Source organism: Monodelphis domestica, chromosome 2, assembly GCF_027887165.1.
Source record: "Monodelphis domestica isolate mMonDom1 chromosome 2, mMonDom1.pri, whole genome shotgun sequence".
Lineage (NCBI taxonomy): Eukaryota > Metazoa > Chordata > Mammalia > Didelphimorphia > Didelphidae > Monodelphis > Monodelphis domestica.
Genome location: NC_077228.1, coordinates 439,021,438 through 439,042,165, shown reverse-complemented (window position 1 = coordinate 439,042,165; position 20,728 = coordinate 439,021,438). Strand labels below are relative to the sequence as shown.

The 20,728-nt window shown below is 35.1% G+C and overlaps 1 protein-coding gene across 1 annotated transcript in view; it reads left to right on the top strand.

The window, feature by feature from the left end:
* Positions 1-20,728, top strand: part of TMEM242 (transmembrane protein 242) — a 58,696-nt gene that overhangs the window by 11,767 nt on the left and 26,201 nt on the right. The window contains exon 3 of the mRNA XM_001381326.5: positions 1,380-1,517. Coding sequence (XP_001381363.2) covers positions 1,380-1,517 — 138 coding nt within the window. The remainder of the gene's footprint in view (positions 1-1,379; positions 1,518-20,728) is intronic.

Genomic DNA, 20,728 nt, shown 5'->3' with positions numbered 1-20,728 from the left:
AGAGGTGAAGAGAAGATCACGCCAGGACATTGCAGAGAGGATTGTTCCAAGAACCAAAACACTGTTTTCTAACCCACTCTCTTTTATTGTCAGTTTTCTCGTTCCTGTATTTAGGGTTGCCAGGACTAGCAGATAGTCTTTGTGAGAGTGTTAAATCCAAGGTCCCTACCTGAAATTTCAGTAGCCATTTAGGTTAGTTTTAGTGTAAACATTATGATAATACACAGGACCACACAAACAGTTCAAATAAGAAAATTATTATTATTACAGAAATGCCAAGCGTATGAAAAACTGTGACATCTCTCCTACTTCCATTACTTTCTTTAAGTGAAGCTGAATATTGGTGTATGTGAGAAGTGGTGAGTAGGGGGAGGTGTGTAGGAGGGCTAAGAGTTTGGGGCTGGGAAATTGGTCTTCAGTGATTATTTCTTTAATAATTAACCTCATGGGACAGACTTCGTTGTGAATGTCTACAATCTTTTTGCTACTAGGGAAGCTGAAACTCGGAGATCACTTGAGCTCTGGAAATCTTAGCTGCAGTAGGGATAAACCCTATCAGCTATTTGCACAAAGTACAGCAGTATGATAGAGGGATGAGGGAGGAGGAACCAGACAGACCACCTTCCTAGGGGAATAAACCTTCCTAGGCTGGAAACTGAGCTGACCAAGCCTTCTTTGTAGATCAGTGGGATTGCCCCAGGTGTGAGTGACACTGTACTTCTAGCCTGGGCAACTTAGGGATGACCAATTAAAACAACAACAAAAAACAATTACATTGTAGTGGTTCTTTGTTTTGATCTTAGTAGATAGAAAGTTGGTCTTGGAGCCAAGAAGACATAAGTTTGAACACACCATAGACACTAGATATTTGAACCTAGGGAACTTACTTACCATTACTTTCCTCCAGTTTACTCATCTGTAAAGTGAGGAAAAGAATAGTACCTGTCTCTCAAAGTTTTGAGGATTAAATGAGATAACATATGTAAAACACTTAAACCTTAAAGTGCTGTGTAATTACTGTTGTTATTATTATATTATTTAGTTTAGTGGGTAGAAAATTGCCCCAGGAATAACCTCTCATTTGGCCATTTTCCCAGATGGCATAGTCGATAAAGCACTAGGTTTGGAGTCAGAAAGACCTAAATTTGAAGCCTGTGTTGGATAAGTATTAGTTGGGTGACTTTGGAAAAGTCATTTAACCTCTCTAAGACTTAGTTTCCTTATCTGTAAAATTGATTCAGTGGCCTCTAAGGTCTCTTGTTAGCTTTAAGTCAGTGATCCTATGATTCATCTCAGTTTCTTACTCTTAGATTAATTTTCCTCTTATTTGTCATTCTTTCTGACTCACATTGTTCTTACCATTCTGTTTTTATTTCCAGGGAATTACTGCCACCGCTGCTTTACCAGAGAGTGGTTCTTCACTTGCCCTACGAGCATTGGGTTGGGGCTCTCTTTATGCATGGTGTGGAGTTGGTATAATCAGTTTTGCTGTCTGGAAAGTTTTAGGAGTTCACAGTGTAAGTACCAACACTATTTCTTAGACCTAAATCTCAGAATTTTTATTAGACACAAATGTGGCCATTTTACTCCTGGGCTCAAAAATATTCAATGTCTTACTTGCCTACTGAATAAAGGTTAGACTCCTGGTCTTGGTATTCAATTTGGTGTCAATCTTATCTTGTATCTCTTATTGCTTTGCCTTCTGTGTACCTCAGATTCTAGACAAACTGGACAACTCTTGGTGCTTTTCCTTTTGTCTGGAATGTCCTCCCTCTCTGTCTATTGAATTCCTCCTTACTCTGTAAAGTCCAACACAGATGGCAGCTATTCCATAAAGTCTCCCCTGACCTCCTTGGTGGGTAACAACTTTCCCCTTCGGATCCTAAATAACATTTTGTACAACTCTTTAATGTATTTATTGTATGCTATTAGCTTTTAATGGTAGCTTTTTTTCTAGACATTGATTTATTTGCTTTTTCCTCTTCTTTTCCCTTTCCAAATGAACAGAAATACATCAAGTAATCCATTAATCAAAATAGGTTACCTCACAACAATTGCTTTTACAGAACTGCTGAGAAGCTGCCTGACACAATGCACAGTGTTGGGCTTGGGAGTAAGGAAGACCTGCATTCAAATGTTACTTCTGATACCTACTGGCTGTGTCACCCTGGTCAGGTCATTTAACCTCCCTAACCTTATTTTTCTTATTCCCCAAATGAGGACAGTTATATCTATGGGATTTAGTTTACAGGCTTGTAAAGATCAAATAAGGTGGTATATGTCAAATACTTTGCTCACCTTAAAGTGCCACATAAATGTCATTTGTTAAAGCGGGCTGTATGGTTTCTATCTGTGATAGCCTATAGTGAGAGAATCCCAAAACAATGATTATAAATATACTGAGAGGTAGCATGATAAAAATGGATAGATGGCTGGACCTGGGTCTATATCCTGCCTCTGTCATTCCTGCTGTATGACCCTGGGCACATTACTTAACCTCCATTGTCTGTTGTATCTTTCTAAGAATGGAAGTTGTAGAGCAGGTGCTGATATGCCTTGATAGAAGGAATTCCTCACAGAGAGCCCCCTGTACCAGGGAATCTTGACTCTAGTCAAAAAATGTATATGTTTATCAGTAGTTATTTGTGCAGTCCCTTCTGTACTGTTCTCCATGTGCCAACTCTTTAACTGACATCTTTTCCACATTCCAAGCTTGTCTTCCTTTATCTTTGGTCTTTTCATCTGTCTCCTTCCCCTTCTTTACTTTTCAGTGTCTTCCTCTCAGTTTTCTGTTTCACCTCTTCCCAGGCTAGTGCTCATTCTCTTGCCACTACTTACTGAACACTCTTATTGCTCTCTGCTCTTTTTGTATTATAATTTCCTACCCTTGAATCCATGTCCTTTCTGTCTTCAGTTCCTTAGACTGTGTTCACTTTGTTCAACACTCCTGTGTAGTCAGTCTCTGGCCTCTAGAGTCCTGTTATCTCTTCATCCTGTCCTCCTGCATGCCCCATATTCTTTCTTCTGACATGAGTGATTCATTCTGAGCCCAAAACTTTTTGAGCTGTTGCCTTAGCTTTGAGTGACCAAATTCTTTATCTGGGCCTGCATATATATTTATATTCCCTCTATACATTCCTAGATATGTCTGTCTAAGGTATTATAGAGGCAGATGTGGTTCCTGAATTTAAAAAATGTAGGACAGTTACTGTGATACTACCCTTTCACATGCTAGTTGAAAATACAGTATCTAATATGTTATCTTAATGCTTTATGAGCACAAGCTGTACAGGTAAGATCTGTTAAACTGCCCTCTCTTATATGTAGAGCAATGGAAATGCACCTGCAGCTCCATTTCTATCCTTTCTGATGAGTATCAGTGGCCAAAGGAAAAGCCATCCTGGCCAAAAATATCAGCAAAGCCCCTGGAACTCAAAGGTCTAGGGATAGAAGTACTTCCAGGCAAAGAAAGTAACTGGGATTGCACCCAGAGTTAATAAAGAAATTAATAAGAGTCTGACTTTGTTTTAGTTTCACAAGAGAATAATTTGTCCAGACTAGTCAGTTATGAACTCTCTAGTTATGGGATACATTTTATTATAAAGAATTTTAGACATTAATCTAAAATTTTCATTCTTTAGTCTTTGCTTAGTATAAAGGAAATTATAATGGTAAACTGTTGCCAAAATGATTATTTATTATTTGAGATTCTACTTGCTTAACAATTTTATCATACAGTACAAATCATTCTAAAGGTTATGATAACTCCTAATTTTGTCCTACTGTCCCATCAGTTTCATACATGAGTGTAAAATGAATCTATGTGAATAGTCTCAGTTCTCACATTAGAAAGTTTTTTAAAATTTATTTTTATTTATCTCATTTTTCAATTACATGTAGAAACCTTTTTTGAGAATTGTTTCTGACATTTTATGATTTAGAGTTCCTTCCACTTCTCCCTCTGGAGGTAAATAGTTATCATATATATAATTAGAAAACTGATGGTGTCTCACTCAGTGGGTGTCATTCAGTGACAATGCAGGTAGCAAAATGTAGTGATTGCCATTATATAATTGTATCAGTGTTTTTGTGCACTACATATTTCCATATTGCTTAGGCCGTGACAGAAGACACATATCACACATACAATAAAAAAAATCATGAAGGAAATTGTAGCAGTCCAGGCATGTATAGATCTTGAAAATATTATAGAGGTACTCAAAAAACCACTTATGAGCATTGTGTTTATTTACCAGCTATGAACTTGAGTTCTATAAAGACTATAACCTTGTAATATTCAAACCCTTCCCTAAGGCTACACTCTGGAAGACTGACCAGCTATCTCAGTCTCCTTGTTTAGCCAATAACAATCAATTAACATTTGTATCTGACAAATTTAGATGCCTTAGGTCATTTTATTGTCTAAAGATCTGGCAGTTTGTCTCTTGTGATGATTACCTCATTATGTTACTTTGTCAGACCTCTCATTTGATTTTCATTCTCCCTTCCTTCCCCCTTTCATTTTGTTAATCAGTATGCCAGGCTAACAGTTTAGCTCTTTACCACCAAAGCTAACTCTCACTGTCAGATTTACTATTAAGCTGGAACTCTGCTCTGTGTCTCTGTTCTGTCAAAATGAAGTCATCCACTGACTTCACTAAAGTTCCTCATGGATCGAACAAAAGAAAAGGAAACTAGGGACTGAGAGAATAAGGATGACAAATTATAGTTTAAAGAAGAGAAGACTTAGAGATAGAAGATGTAAAATGAATAATTTTGATTATATTAAATTTTAAAAGTTTTTTTTTTTTGTACAAAGAAAACCAAGATTAGAAGGGAAACAACAAACTGGGGGGAAATTTTTGTAACAGATTTCTCTGATTAAGGTCCCATTTCTCAAATATATAGAGAACAAAGTCAAATTTACAATACAAGCCATTCCCCAATTGACAAATGGTCAAAAGATATGAACAAGCAGTTTTCAGATGAAAAATCAAAGCTATCAATAATCTTATGAAAAAATGTTCCAAGTCACTCCTGTAAGAATTTTAATTTAGGATTTATGCTAAATATGAGAATTCTAAGGTAATATTGTAGTCACTGATTTAAAATATTATTCCTTAAGTCAAAATGATTATAGCAGCGTAATTTCACAATGAGGTAGGAAAGAGTGAAAGTTCTACCTAACTACAAATACCCTAAATTTAATCCTAATATCTCCAGACTGCAAATGTGAATCAGAAAGCAAATCTCACCAGAATCCAAAGTCCTAATTAGGAAGCCAAAATCCAAAGAGCCAAGAGATGCTGAAGAATCCTTGATAAGAGTTCTTACATCTTTCAGTTGTTTTTCTATAGAATATTATAGTATAAATTGATTTCAGTACTTCTCACTTCTCTATATCAGTTCATAAAAGTTTTTTCAATTTCTTCTAAAATAGACCATTTCATCATTTCTTATGAAATGTTAATATTCCATTACATTCATAAAGCATAATTTGTTTAACCATTGTTTGGCCATTAGCATTGATTTAGCCATCTTTCTTCAATAGGAGGCTATCCCTTTAGTTTAGTCTATACTTTTTTTTTTACATAAGATTCCTTTTCTCCTGGCTTTGATTTCTTTGAGTATAATCCTCTGAATGGTATAGCTGGGTCACAGGGGGTACATAGTTCCAAATTACTTTCCAGAATGACTGGCCTAATTCATAGGCCCACCACAGCTTCTTCAACATTTTCCTCTTGTCATCTTTGGCAGTCTCATGGTTGTTGAGTGTGCTCTAAATTTTTAACTGAGTTTTCTTCCTTTTGAGATCCTTTTTACTTTTAGTCCTTTTTTTCTTATAGTCCTCTTCTACTCATTTTCTTACTCCTTCCCTTTTGAAGGTGTTTCTTTTGGACATAGAACTCAAAGCTGTCTCAGCCCTCTTTCATTTTGGGGAGTTCACTTTTTGCCTGTCTCAATCTCTGCCTTAAGAACCTTCTGGAGAGACAGAAATAGTCTCAACTAGATGTTAACCTCCTTTCTTTTAGGCATAGTAGAGGCCCCATCCTCTTGTTTAAGTGCCTTCTGTCTTTTTCTCTGGCTGAGCTGGAAGAGTAGACTTCCACTTTCCTATGTCAACCAGACTTGAGATCTGCTTATTACCAAAAGATGGTGGGTGAGGATATGGGCAGAGTGTGCTGGCAGAGACCAAAGTAGCAGCAGGGAAATTTTTGAGTGGGTCCCAGAACATGGGCATAGGGACTTGTGAGTTTGTTATGTGAGCAAGTAAAGGAATAATTTTCTCTGCGGTCATAAGGCTCTTACCTTGTTACGTTTCTTAATGTCTCGAAGACATAAAGGAGACAGCTGTGATTGCTTTTTCTCTGGCATGTATTTCTTCATTTGGAAGAGTGTTTGTGAGCCAGTGAGCACTGCAGAATAGGCCTAGCCCTCCATCGCTTGGTGACCTGCACAATACTTCATCATTGGATCTGTGATCTCATTGATGTGGGTGCTCCATGTGGCAGTGGAGGCCTCGGCTTATCCATGCTTTCTCTTCTTATGTACCTGTTGTCCTCCTGTTGCTCTCCTGACACTGGATAGAGTGGACCATATAGGTAATCTGTTGTTTACCTCTTGTTCTTCACCCATGTGTACAGCCACTTTATTTTCTAGTCTTAAATTGCCTTAACGACTCCCCTTTCATGTCACTTTTCTTTTGCAGTTCTGTACTCATAATCTTATATAGTGAGAGAATTTAATCTTATTTCTCTCACTGTACACATGCTTGGAAATCAGTGGGCTTCTAGTTTCTACCCTTTGCTCAAGAGGGCATTTATATACATATATGAGATAATTATGGTGTTATAAAAAGTAAGAGAGAGTTGTCTGTCATCAAACTTTTAACAACAATCTCATCATCTTTTCTTTAAATAACTATGCTTAGGAATAAGGAAAGTATGTTTAATATACTAACTCTAGCATAGTTAGAAATAATACAGGTCTATGCACATAAGGCAAGATGAAGAATTGAGGTGCTCTGGGGAGTAATTCACATAGAAAATCTAATTATATTACAGTGTGAATTTGCTGACTTCAGGTTGTAATGTAGATCTTGCCCAAGGAAAAGTGCCATCTGATGACTGACCTGTAGAGCACTTAATAAAAGATGCTTACTTTCACTATTTAAACTGTAGCTACATCTGCTGGTCAAAAAAGGAAGTAAGCACATTTCTTCAAGTCCTTAAAGAATATTCTTTTTCTCTTTGGCTTTGCTTTGTAATTTTCCTTAAATTTATGGATATTTCTTTCAATGGAATATAGAGATTTCCATTTCTATTTTTCAGACATTTATTTTTTTTGAGAATATTAATTTGTTTGTTGGTTATATTAAAATCATAGGTATCTCCCTTCATTCCTCCCCTCACTACACTAGAGAAGGCATCATTTGACAAAAAATATGTACATATAAATTATATCTTTTGAAATATTTTTATCAGTTCTTTTCTCTGGAGATAGATATTCATTCACAAGTTCCTCTTTAGACTTTAGATTCTTTAGCTGAATATATGTTCTCTTGGTCTTATTTTCACTTTTCATAATTTCATGTAAATTCCATGTTTTTCTAAAAATAAGTTGCTCATCATTTGTTATGGTGAAGTAATATTCTATTATAATCATACACCATAGTTTATTTAGACATTCTCCCAATTGATGGGCCTCCCCTCAATTTCCATAGTCATTTATTTTAATAAGAGGTTACTGAATGGGAAACTTGGGAGACAAAAAATGGCAAAAGAAGTCTTTGCCCCCAAGGAGCTAGTAGAAGTCTAGTAGAAGAGACAACAAACAAAGAAATGTGTACAAACAAGCTGTTGACAGGATAAATAAGAAATAATTAACCATGAGAAGGCAAAAGAAATAAAAGGAATTGGGAAAGACTTCTTGTAAAAAATTTGATTTCTGTTGCAACTTGAAAAAAGCTAGAGAAGCAAGGAAGCAGAGACTTGGGGTGAGAATGTTCCAATTATGGAAGGCAATCACAGAAAATGCCTAGAGGCAAGGAGTGGAATGCCTTTTTCATAAAACAGGGGAGTCTAGGGACATTGGATTGAAGAATATGTGTTTGGAAGTAAGGTGTAAGAAGCCTAAAAGTGTGAACGGGTTGGGGCTAGGATTTTGTATTTGATCCTGGAGGTGAGAGGATTTTGGCAGTGAGAGGCAGTGGGAGAGAGAGGAGTTGAAAATGAAGCCTAAGATGTAAGTTTGAGGAATGGGAGGATATGATGGTGTCCTTGACAGTAATAGAGAAATTCAAAGGGGGAAAAGTTTAAGGGGAAAAATTGAGTTTGGTTTTGGGCATGTCCAGTTTAAGATGTCTGCTGAACATCCAATTCAAGTATTAGTACAGTTAGTACATATTCATTAAGGAAACTGAAGCTCAGAGTGGGTGCACCAAATTCAAATTCACAAGGATTAGGGCAGAGCTAAATCTCATAGCAGCACTTCAGCAGCTCTCAATCTGAGCTCTCCCTCTTGTAATACATTGCTAAATGCAAGAATGTCTTTTCACATTAACTATTTTAAAATAATTGATCATTATATTTTATTTTTTGAAAACTTCAAATTGGACTAAAGTACAATGCATCTCTTAATTGATATATTATAAAACTAAAATTTCAGTAACATTTCATTTGGTTATTTTGCCTTCATGGTGTTAGGGTGGATACAGCTCTCTAAGGTCATAGACCATGAATGTGTCTTCTTCATAATTTTCCAGAGCTTTGGTATAACTGTTTTCCTTTTATATATATTTTAACAAGTTTTTTAACAAGTTGTCCAAAATGACACTTGAAAATAATTTTTAGTATTTGCTTATTTAGCTATCTGGAATAGTTGAATAAGGAAACAAATTACCAGTGCTGTTGTTATGATATTGAAATAGTACATTCTTTTGGATTTAATCTGACATTACAATCTGTTTCCCAGGTTAACACCCCCTGTGAAAATGAAAGTTCATATCATTTTCATTGCCAACACTTACTGAGAATATGATTGGAAATTATAAAAACACAATTCATGCCCTCTGGAGGAACTGTAATCTATTGATGATAAAAGAAACATGTAAAATAAAGAATTGAGACAATTTAATAATATATTTCATTCCATTTTAAAACTTTATAATTATTATGAAATATAAGAATATTATGTTAGATTAAGAAAAATATTTTAGAAGTAATGTTTTTTCCTTATTCTGTGATATAATCTTAATCTCTTTACTTAATTGACCCTCTTGAATTCATTTCTTGTTTTTAAAGAAAAACACTGTTGGGGATTTTTAAAAACAAAAAATAGCTGTATATAAATTGTTTTAAAAGACTTTGCAAAATGTGGTATAATTATAAAGTAATGACACTGATTTTCCAGTCAGTTGATTCGATCTCATGTTGAAATTTTATCTCCTAAGAGAGGCTAGGTGGAGTAGGAGAGAGAAAGTTGACTTCCAGTAGGAGAGAGAAAGTTGACTTCCATGCCATTACGACCTGAACTCAAGTATTGCTTCTGATACATCCTGCCTATATGACCTTGGACAAGTCTCTTAACTTTTCAGTACTCCAGGCAACACTTTAAACAACAAATTTCAGAGAAGATGCAGACCTGCATTGGTATGGGAGTTGCCTTATCTGAGAGTTTGCTGTACTACTGAAATCACAAGTATAATCCCCATTCCCCTTTACTGTGGATAATTATTATACCAACATTTACTTTACTATGGCAAGTTATTTCATTAAATTCTGAGATGCTACAGAGGAAAACCAGGATTAATAATCTTTTTTGTTATTTTTTTAAGAGATTTTTCCTTACCTGCAAATAACTATGTTCATTATAGTCTGTGGTTTTAAAAAAGTCTGGAAAACTTCCCGCACCTGCTCACTTTGCCATATAACACAGAAACTGCATTTGATCTAATCTCTCAGGTAATCAAACTCATAGGAGGTTTATCTACAAACTGGAATGCTAATTTATTATCTTACATTGAAACAGTTTTACAATGATTTCTACTGGAATTGTTGAGTTCTCTTGTAGAAAATGTGTTTCTCAGTAGGAAATTATATGTAGAACTCCAAGTTAAGCTTAAAAAGTTGCTTGGTAATTGCAGAATTAAATGGTGTCACGTTCCCATCCCTTTAGTTTGCACTGGCAAAGCTAACACTCAAAAGGCTGTTTATTTTTTCTTATAAGCTCTGTTCCTAGAAGGCAGCTTGTCACCCAGGTATGCAGTGGTGCTTGAGTCATGGTCATATAATCTGAATGTCTGTGTCAGACACAAGCATATACTGTATAACCAAAACACAAGACTATAGAATGCTTTTATAAATCAGAATTGTTCTTTTGGATTAGCAGTATTAATTTAATGAAATATTGTTATCTTTAATTGATAAGTTTTAAAATAAAATTTAAAGAAGTACATACATCTAGGAACAATCAAATACTTTCTTCCTTATCATCCAGGATTTTTATTATTATTATTTTTTCAACCCTTACTTTCTGTTTTAGTTAGAATTCTGAGTCAAAAGGGCAAAGGCTCAGCAAATGGATTTAAATGACTTGCCCAGGGTTGCATAGCTAGGAAGTATTTGAGATCAAATTTGAACCCAGGACCTCTTGTCTCTAGGCTTGGCTCTCTATCCACAGAGCCACCTAGCTGCTTTTGGTATTTTAGACTGTTCTATTCTGGAGTTCAGTAAAATTAGACCAAAAAAATAATGTTCACCTTAAGCTGAATTCTGTCTTAAAGTCAGAAGTACATAGTTTCTTGTTCTGGATTTGAAACTTGGTAGCATTAGGGAAGTTTGAAACTTTATTCTTTATTTTCACTCTTATAGTTATGAACAATATTCTCTAACTTTCCACTCCCTTTCTGCATCTTTATGGAAAGGGAAAATTGATTTTCTATTTCTAGTTGCTAAAACAAAAAGAGAATTATTTTGACTACCTATATATACATTTACTTTGAGAATTCCCTGTTACAGTCCTTTTATAATTAAAAGGGAGTTCATTTTCCTTTATTTGACTTCTTCACTGCTCCTAAAAGTCCAGATAATGGTAGTTTAAAACAATCAAGCATTTATTTAATGCTTATATTATCTAGTGGTTACTGTATTAGGAGCCAAAGGTCATATAAGTATTAAATAAGATCTGGTCCTTGTCATCATAGTGTTCACCTAAAGAATATAATACTGAAACTACAAAATGGTAAATGATAAATGCATGAAAAAGACATATCAATGAATCTGTGAATGTGGGTATTCCATCTTAGGAAACAGATAGTCCATTAATACCAGCCTATCCTGGGTAACTTTTCCTCATGCCCTTCCATAAAATCAGCACAAGAATTCCTCTCTTTGTGCTGGGAGCCTTACACTAAACTTTTCTTATTGCATGAATACCAGTGAGGTATATAAACTGTCTATCAGTAACACCTTGTTCATATTACAAGACCAGCACATGATTTGTTTGTTTTTTTTCTTTTCTGGGCATAGATTTCTTAGATAAGGTCCTTTATGGTGCATCTCCTTTACAATTTTTTGAGTGTTGCAGCATGTTCATTCCCACCATCTGCCTCTCTCATTGCCCTTTGAGTGATCTAGAACCTGTTCATAGACTGTTTTAGTCCATGACTCATAGCCATGCATCATTGGAAGAATATTGATATTAAAAGATAGACTTTTTTTTGTGTCAGGGAGCATCTCACAGTCATTAAAAACATTACCTAATTTCCCCAAAGAATATCAAGGTCATTCTCTTCTTCTTTTTTAGTTTTTGAACCACCTAGATTATCCAACTGTCAGGGCAATAAACATTCTTCAGCAACTTGGTTTTTCCTTTTTGGATCTAGCAGATAATTCGTTCAACTCTACACTCTTCTCTCCTCTTGGATCTCTTTCCCTGTTTTTCTATCAACATTCATACTCTGTTAGACCCCCAACCCTGCTCCCTCTCACATACTTCTGAATGGAACTAGGGGAAGTCATACAGCTTACGCTGGTTGTGTCCATTATCAAGTAATCATCAGCTCTCACCTGAAATATTATATGGTCTCTGAATTGTTTTCCCTGTTTAAAGTCTCTTCTCTCTCCAATTCCATCTTCTTTACAGCTTCCAAAGTGATTTTCTTAAAGTGTATATCTGACCATGTCACTGCCTATCCCTACCTCTCCTTATTGATTAAACCCCAGTGATTCCCGTTACCTCTAGTTTCAAATGTAAACCCTCAGTTTTGCATTTAAAGCCCTTCACAATCTGTCTTGAACTTGCATTTCCAAACATATATTAATCTCCTGCCCCTACTCTATGATCCAGCAAAACTACCCTTCTTGCTGTGACTCACAGATGACATTCCTACTATCTAATGCTTTTATATCAGCTATCTACCATGCCTTAAATACATCCCTCATCTCTGCCTCTTAGAATTTCTGATTTCCTTCAAAATCAACTTGGGAAACATTTTCTATATGAAGTCTTTATAGATCCTTCACCTGCTAGTACCTCTTTTCCCCCTCCCCAAATTATTTTGTGGAATGGAAGTGTTATGAACTTTTTTAAAAACCAGAGAAGATGTGAAGAAATTAGTAATTAACCCAAGATGATTATAGAGACTTGGCTACTATAAAAATAAGCATTTATCTATCCATTTAGGAAGTATGTAGAAATTCTTTAATCAACTTCAAATGAATTATTTAGCCTTCATTATTAGATGGAACCCTGCAGAGGTGTACATTGCTTTGGCCACATGTTTCCACCGTGTCAGCCTCTCTTTCCACTGAAAGTGTATATTTGGGAGAATCAACAGGTTTTTTAGTTACTATTTTTGGAATGCCATTTCATTTCATCTCTTTACTGAGCTAATTTTGACATTTGACCAACACTGAAGGTCAGGTGATCAGGGAAGTCTCAGGGGCAGTTTTTAGGAGTATGGACAAAAAAGTTTCCTTGAACTTGGGATGGTCCTTTGTGTACCCAGTTGTGAACCCAGTTGTGAATGAGAATTGGAGTGTAGGCCTGTAAGGGGCATCATACTTATAGTTATATATGTGTATATATACACACACACACAATACATACTGTATTAACTTGAATATAGCATGACTTTCCCCCCCCCCCCCCAATATGTACCTTTGAAAGTTGCATTTGCACTATATCTGAGCACTTCCAGCTTTGAAACCATAAGTTTCATGGCTATCTCCTGGGGCAGATGGGAAATGCCGACCAAAAGCCTGTTTATTTTGATATTCTGTCAAATGTCACCATTAATACTAAAGGTACCAAATCAGTGCTGATGAGAACTACTGGAAAATAGAAAACTAAAATGACTGTGATGCTTGTAGTCACAGCTGATGGGTGAAAACTGACTCCTTATGTAATTTTAAGGTGTAAAAGATTACCTAAGAAAAAGTTACCATCAGGAGTGATCTTTCATGTGCAGGAAAAGGGATGGTTGAATGAAGAACTTGTGTTAGATTGTTTGAATGTGGTCTGGGGTAGGCATGTCAGAGACGAATGTTTGTACTGGACTCATTCAAGGATCACCTGACTGAAAATGTGAAGAAGAGAATTGCTGAAGTGTGCACAGACCTAGTTATTCTGGGAGTAATGACATTGCAATTACAAGTAAATGCAATGTAGTAATTAATAAGCCATTCAAAGATTATTTGAGGAAAGAATATGATGAGTGGATGTTGACCAGAAACCATGAATTTACTCCAACTGGGAAAAATAAAGAAACTGTTGGTCACTGTGTTAGGGAACTGGATCAAAACCCCTTGGGACAAAATCTCCAACAAGTCTGTTGTGCTTCGATTTAAAAAATGCTGTATATCAAACAGTATGGATCGTACTGAAGATGGTGTTTTGTGGGAAGAAGAGGGTAGTGGCAATGACTCAAATGATGTTTCCACTTTGGGAGATGAGGAAATAGACAAGGAAGGAGAACATGATTGGAAGGTAGTTTTGGAATTTGGAACTAGAAGGTAGTTTCTCGCAAGTAACTATAAAAGTAATACATATTTAATAAAAATGTTGGCATTAAAACTTCTTTAACTTGTTTTCAAGTTGAAAAAACTTGAATATAAAGTGCCTGCATTGTTTATGAGTTAAGAGAAAGTTGTAATTTAAAAGAAGAAAATAAAATGGGTTTCCTATTTCTGAGTTATCCTTCAAAATACTTGAGGTCACACTATGTTTGGGTTCATATATATTTGGGCTAATATGGTATGTGTGTGTGATTAATATATATGTATATATATATATATAGATATATATAGATATATCACACACATATATTTCACACAAAATTTGTGTAATATATCACCCCTCCTTATCAAGTGTTAGCTTTTTGAGAAAAGTGATGGTTTAGTGTTTGTCTTCTTTTCCCCACTTAGAACATCGGCATTTAATAAATTGTTGCCTGACTAAATTAGACTAAATTCTTTTGAGTAGTTATAGTTCTCATGACAGAGGCCCTAAAGTATTAGAAGCTTTAAAGTTCACGCTATCCTATCCAGATCTTTGTTTCTGTCATTTATGGACTTTGTCACTGTTTTCTTTCATTAGGGAATAAATTCAGCACCTGACTCAATTTTCTTCTGCACATTTCCATTTTTTCCAAATTTGCCGGAAGGGAAGGGAATAAGTATATATAGTACCTACTATGTGCCAGGCACTGTGCTAAGTACTTTACAAATATCTGATTTGATCTTCAGAATGTTTGAATCTAAATAATGTAGTAACAACAATAATAAGTTTGATCATAATACTTCATAATATTTAAACATTCTGGCCTTCCAATTTCTCAATCCCCTTAAATCCTATGAACTTTTTCTCCAGTCTACTTTGACCTCATCCTTGGACACTACTGACCACCTCCACTGAATTTGCTCCAAGTGCAAATTAGAGCTTGGCATATCTTCTCTGGAAATCATTAGATATTCCCCAGTAAGGTTCTTTCTTCTCCCAATCTCCTTTTTCTATGTTTAATCCTTGGTGGAGTGTGCTGGTCCTGGAGTCAGAAAGACCTGAATTCAAATGCAGCTTCAGAGACTTATTAGCATGTGACCCTGGGCAAGTAATTTTATCTCTGTCTGCCTCATTTTATTCAGCAGTGAAATGGGGATAATAACAGCACCTTCTCCCAGAGTTGTTGCATGGAGCAAATAAGATAATGTTTGTAAAATACTTAGCACAATGCTTGGGACATAGAAGGCACTATATATTTATTTTCTTCTTTCTGTTCCCCTCAAAAACCCTACCTAAGTTTCCTTGCTTCCTTTTTAATTTTCTTTTGATCTTTGACATTCTGCAAATTTAATCCAGATAATTCTTCCTTGACATTTTACCAAAATTCTTATGTCTATCAATTGGTTGTCTTGGGGCCTAGAGAAGATCATTTTCCACTTACTCTACAGTAGAAAGTTGAAATTTTAAGATTAACACAGAGAGACTCCTGACGAGCCTTGATTGTAACTGCTTCTGAGGAGGGAATCGCACAAGTAATTGCTGTATTTCTTCTCTGCTTCCTAAACACTATACCCTCAAAGCATTCCCAGCCAGTTTTTCTTCCCCAGGGTGCATGCTTGAATTTCATATTCTGATTACTGCATGTCAGAGTGCCCTGTCTAGTTCCCTCTTGTTCTGACTCTTGATAGTACTTACCTAGAAATCAGTGAACCTAGAATCACAGTGATCTCTGAAAGACTGTTCTATCAGAGAAGCTCCATCCATCACAAGTGCTCTAGGAGATTTAGTAAATTTAAGGTTTATGGAATTGATTGTAAAATAACTTTTTTTTAAACTATTTGAAATTAGTGTTATGGATCAGTTGTTTTAAATTAAAAACCATGATGACAAGAATACATCTCTATAGCCCTTATTTCAAATTCTATTGCAGCTATAACAGGCATAATATGTTGATGCACGGAAAGCTACTTGATGTAAATGTGAAGAAGTAGTGTGATGACTGTGAGTCTGAATTATAAGCAGTGGTTTTAAAAGAAGAAATGATCAATGCAATTGTTTTCATTTTCAAGAAAAATTAAACCATTTGGGTAACATTTATAAGTGCCTTTTGGCCTTTTTTTTTTAAAACCAATAGTTTTCTTTTAAAAGTGGAACTGAGCCCCAAGCATTTTTGGATCCAGAACATATAGCAATTAATAGAAAAGATAAACTCAGTCATAAAAGCCTTTAAAACCTTATGCTTGGTATAGATCGGGTTTAATCACTCTTAAGAAGACATGTTATCCTACCATAAGGAAAGATATCTTTGATTTATGAAAAATACTTAGATGAGGGATTTTCCTCCTTGTTTCTTACATAACTGTTTACCACCTCCCAGTCCCCCCCCCCCCCAAAGGGAGCATATGGAGGGAAAGCACATCTAGGGAGATGTGAGCTGAGTAGATAATATGTGTTCTTAAAATATGCTTTCTCCCCAAGTTCATTTTAAAATGTTACTTATTATACTTCTATGCTTACAAATTATTAAATATAATACAAAACTATTAAAAAACTTTTGTATGTATACTACTACTAATATTTTTAGGAAATGAGATGTTCCACATCAAATAAAATGTCCAAATACTGAAGCTTCCCCTTTTAGGCAAAAAAAAAAAAAACCAAACCCTAAACCCTTATCTATCTATCTATCTATCTATCTATTTATCTATCTATCTATCTATATTTTTTTTAGTAGAAATTATAGATGCTTTATATACTTTCCTGACTTAAAAAATATATATTGAATAAAGTTGTTTTTTTTTCTTGGTAATTCAAGGACATTGTTTTGAGCATGAATTAATATGCTTGACTATATGTGTTGTCCTCAAGAACTATTGAGGTATATTAGACTGTTTTCCTCATACATATAAAAATAGACTGCTTTTTTATAGTTATTTCTTTTTACTTTTTATTTTCCTCCTGTCTCTTTCCTCTATGTCACTTCCAGCCTGAGTACTTTATTTTATTTATAGCAATACAATTTACTGTTTGATTTTCTGATGAAGACCTTAGGGTAGAACTAACCACTCCTATGGAATAAAGTGCTTGAACCTTGTGATAGCTTTGCTGCTCAGAGCCCTTTTTCATTTTCTTCTGCAATTTTGCCTTTTTCTAGAGGGTTGGGGCTGTTGAAACTCTTATCTCCAGATAACTGGGGCATTAGTCTGCTAAAATATGTCATGAAATGAAATGGTTTTTTCTAAATACAGTATTTTAAACTTTTGACAGATTATTCCTTGAATAATTTCACATATTTCAGAATTAGTTAAATTTCAAAATTACATTATGTGTTCTTTTGTGTTAGAATAATTAAAATATCTCCTCAAAAATAAAAGTAACTTTTATGCCCACATCATTTTACCCATTCGTGTTTCCTTGGATTCACATTATTATGATAGGGGAAACAAAGACCAAGAAAAAGGACAAATCAATCCATAAATATTGTTTTTAATTAAAGCCTAAAGCCACAAAATTAATTTTTCCCACATTTTGTATTCAAATTTTTTATAGCTCATTTTTCTCCTAATCAAGAAATTAATATAAGTAGCTTTTTGAAAGCTCAGGAACCACATAAAAATTGAATTTTACTAAAAATGACATACTTACAACGTATCTTTAAGGTATTGCTTAATTATTCCATTTAGATTATGAACATGGGCTACTTGTTAATTATGTGATTTTTAAATAATAACAAGGGAACTTGATTTCAATCTATTTTTTCTAGTTAAGAGAATCACTTTGGATTCTCATTATTTTTATCCTTTTCTCAGAGTAGTGTTCTACCCATCAAATATATTGAGGGTCTTGGTGGAAAAACCAGATAAGAGATTTAAAAATGAAATTAAATAATTGGAAGAAGAATAACTAGCTTAAAAAAGATAAAACTTACCCAAATTATAGACAAGCTGAAAACTAAAATTGACCAAACAAAGAAGTGACTCCATAAAATAACAATAAATATTAGAACAAAATCAAAAGGTTGGAAAAAAAGAAGAAAATGTGAGATATAGGATATCAGAAATAATATGGAAAATTGGTCAAGGAGAGATCCTTTAAGAAACATTGGACTCCCTGAAAAACATTTAAATAAAATTTTGGACACATTTACTATGTAGACTTGTTAGAATCAGGGGGCAAGGAAAAGATAGAAGTAATTCAGTAATTGGCTCCTAAAAGAAAATCTAAAAGGAAAAGTCATAGTCAAATTCCAGAGCTTCCATATTAAAGATAAAATACTGGAAGCATCCAGAAAGAAGCAGTTCATGTATCAAGGAACCATAATCATTATGGCACAAGCTTCTAATATAGGGAAAAGTAATAAAATATACCAAGAGGCAAATTAAAAGGGAAAAAACAGAAGCAAAGGATCTAAGGGAGCTCTCATCAAATAGTTGAATAAATATGGCATTAGAGTATAATGGAATATTATTAAACTGTAAGAGACAATTGCAGAGAATCCTGGCTAGTTTGAATGGTTACAGAAAGAAGTTAGTAGAACTAGGTGAATAAATTTATATAAGACCAACAACACTAAAGAAAATTCTGAAAGACTTAACTCTGATCTGTGAGATGATCATATCTCCAGAGGACCTAATTTTTAGGGAATCTATTCCTTGAGTAAGATTTATCATTTCTGTGCTAAGCTATTGTGAAAAATAATTAAATCTCCCCTGATTGTGAAAATTAAATTAACTCCCCTGCCCATTTTTAGATTTAATCACTAAAAGTATAAACATGCTACTTACAGTTGAGTGGGGAGATCTGCCCGTTTTTAGATCTAATCATCAAAAGTGTAAACATCCCACTTAATCATTAAGTGGGGAGGTCTGTGACCCACTTGTGCAATAGTGGGTGAGGAACCAGAATCAAACTGACGGCCCCGTGGGCCATCCTAAGTAAAATTTCAAATGTAATTCCTAGTCCTAAAATTAGGGGAAGGCACAGGAAATGGCGCAAAAGAAAGCATCTTTAAAAGGGAGTTACAACTTCCTGAGTGAAGTTCAACTTGGACTTTTGCTTCTTCTGGAGTTCTGAGTTTGTGTTGGAGGCTGGTGAAAAATCTGCTGACTGGACCTGAGACCCTGTTCTTGGTGAGACTGTCTTTGAATCTCTCCCTTTGTACTGACACATGGTGAGTGAAAAAGCTGACTCCTTTCCTGTATTTTCTGAAGAGACTAGCCTCAGAAGAGACCTACCTCTTGAGAAAGACATCCCCAGGTCCTTGGCTTTGCTGAGGCCTCTCTGGCTAAGGACTAACTCTCCCTGCCCAGGTTGAGCCAGGGGGCAGGAGTAAATTACTTTGTGCTTAGGCTAGACATCTTACCTTATTCTCTCTCTGATTTTCTTACTTCACTCTTTCTCTATTTTGTAAATAAATTATAAATAAATCTCTTTGGAATAAATTAAATTCCAGGTGACCCTTTTCTTAAATAATACAGTCCAACGTTTTTATAAAAGAACCCCTATTTCACCCCTACACTATATATTCTTTCAAGTGCTTTTAATTTGTATTAAAAATATTGCCTCATTTCTATTAGGTTTTCATGTTGTCCTTGTAGAAAATCATATCTCAAATATTATATTCCATTTAGGATGGCATAGGTTAAGAAGGACACTGAGAAGCTAGAAAGTATCTAGAGAAAGACAATGAGAATGATGAATATCTGAAATCCATGTCATATTAATATCAGTTAAAGGAACTGAGGACACTTAGCCTCATGAGGTGGGATGTGATGTTTTCTTTAAATATCCAAAGACCTGTCTTGTGGAAGAGGGATTCAGCTTGTTCTGTGTATGCTGCAAAGATGGCAGAAACAGAGGTAATGGGCAAAAAGTTGCAAAATGGCAATTGTAGGGCTTAAAGTCAGGGAAATTTTTTTTCTTTCTTATAAAAACCCTTACCTTCTGTCTTGGAATCAATACTGTGTATTGGTTTCATTGCAGAAGAGTGGTAAGGGCTGGCAATGGGAGTCAAGTGGCTTGCCCAGGGTCACACAGCTAGGAAGTGTATGTGGCTGGATTTGAACTGAAGACCTCCCACCTCTAGGCTTGACTTTATCCACTGAGCCACATAGCTGCCCCTGAAAAAAAGTTCTAATAATTAGAACTGTCTAAAAGTATAATGTCATGGAGGTCATCAGAAGATCATATGCTCTGTTGGGGATTCCTTTCAGGTACTGCTTAGACTGGATGGATATTGAGGTCCTTTAAAATTCTGTATTAGACAAAATCAGGGCTCCCAGTGTTTGTTTGCTCTGAGTAGAAAGCTACTTTTGGAAAAGGGTAAAATTCCTAAGAACCCAAAGTTAGTCTCTTAAGTAGAAAGAATTGTATTAAAACCAATTTCCCTTTGCTAGATATCCCTTTTCTGATGCCTGCAGAATTCTGGCTGATTTTTTTTTTTGTACAGTTTTGAGGTGGTAGAAGTCACTGTGGTTTCTTATCATCAGACTTCTTGATCAGGAATGAATTTTAGATTTTTGCTGGAGTAGGTATGTGGGATACCTAAGAGGACAATCACTGCATTCTCCATTTAGCAACAAGCCCTCTTTTCTTCAAGAAGAGTCTAAAATTGTTTTTTAAGCTTTAACTGTTTCCTACTAGATCAAACAAGCTTATAGATAAGGGAAATACTTTTTAGGGCCTGTGGCTTGTTGAGAGAGCACTTATGGATATGATGCATTATCAA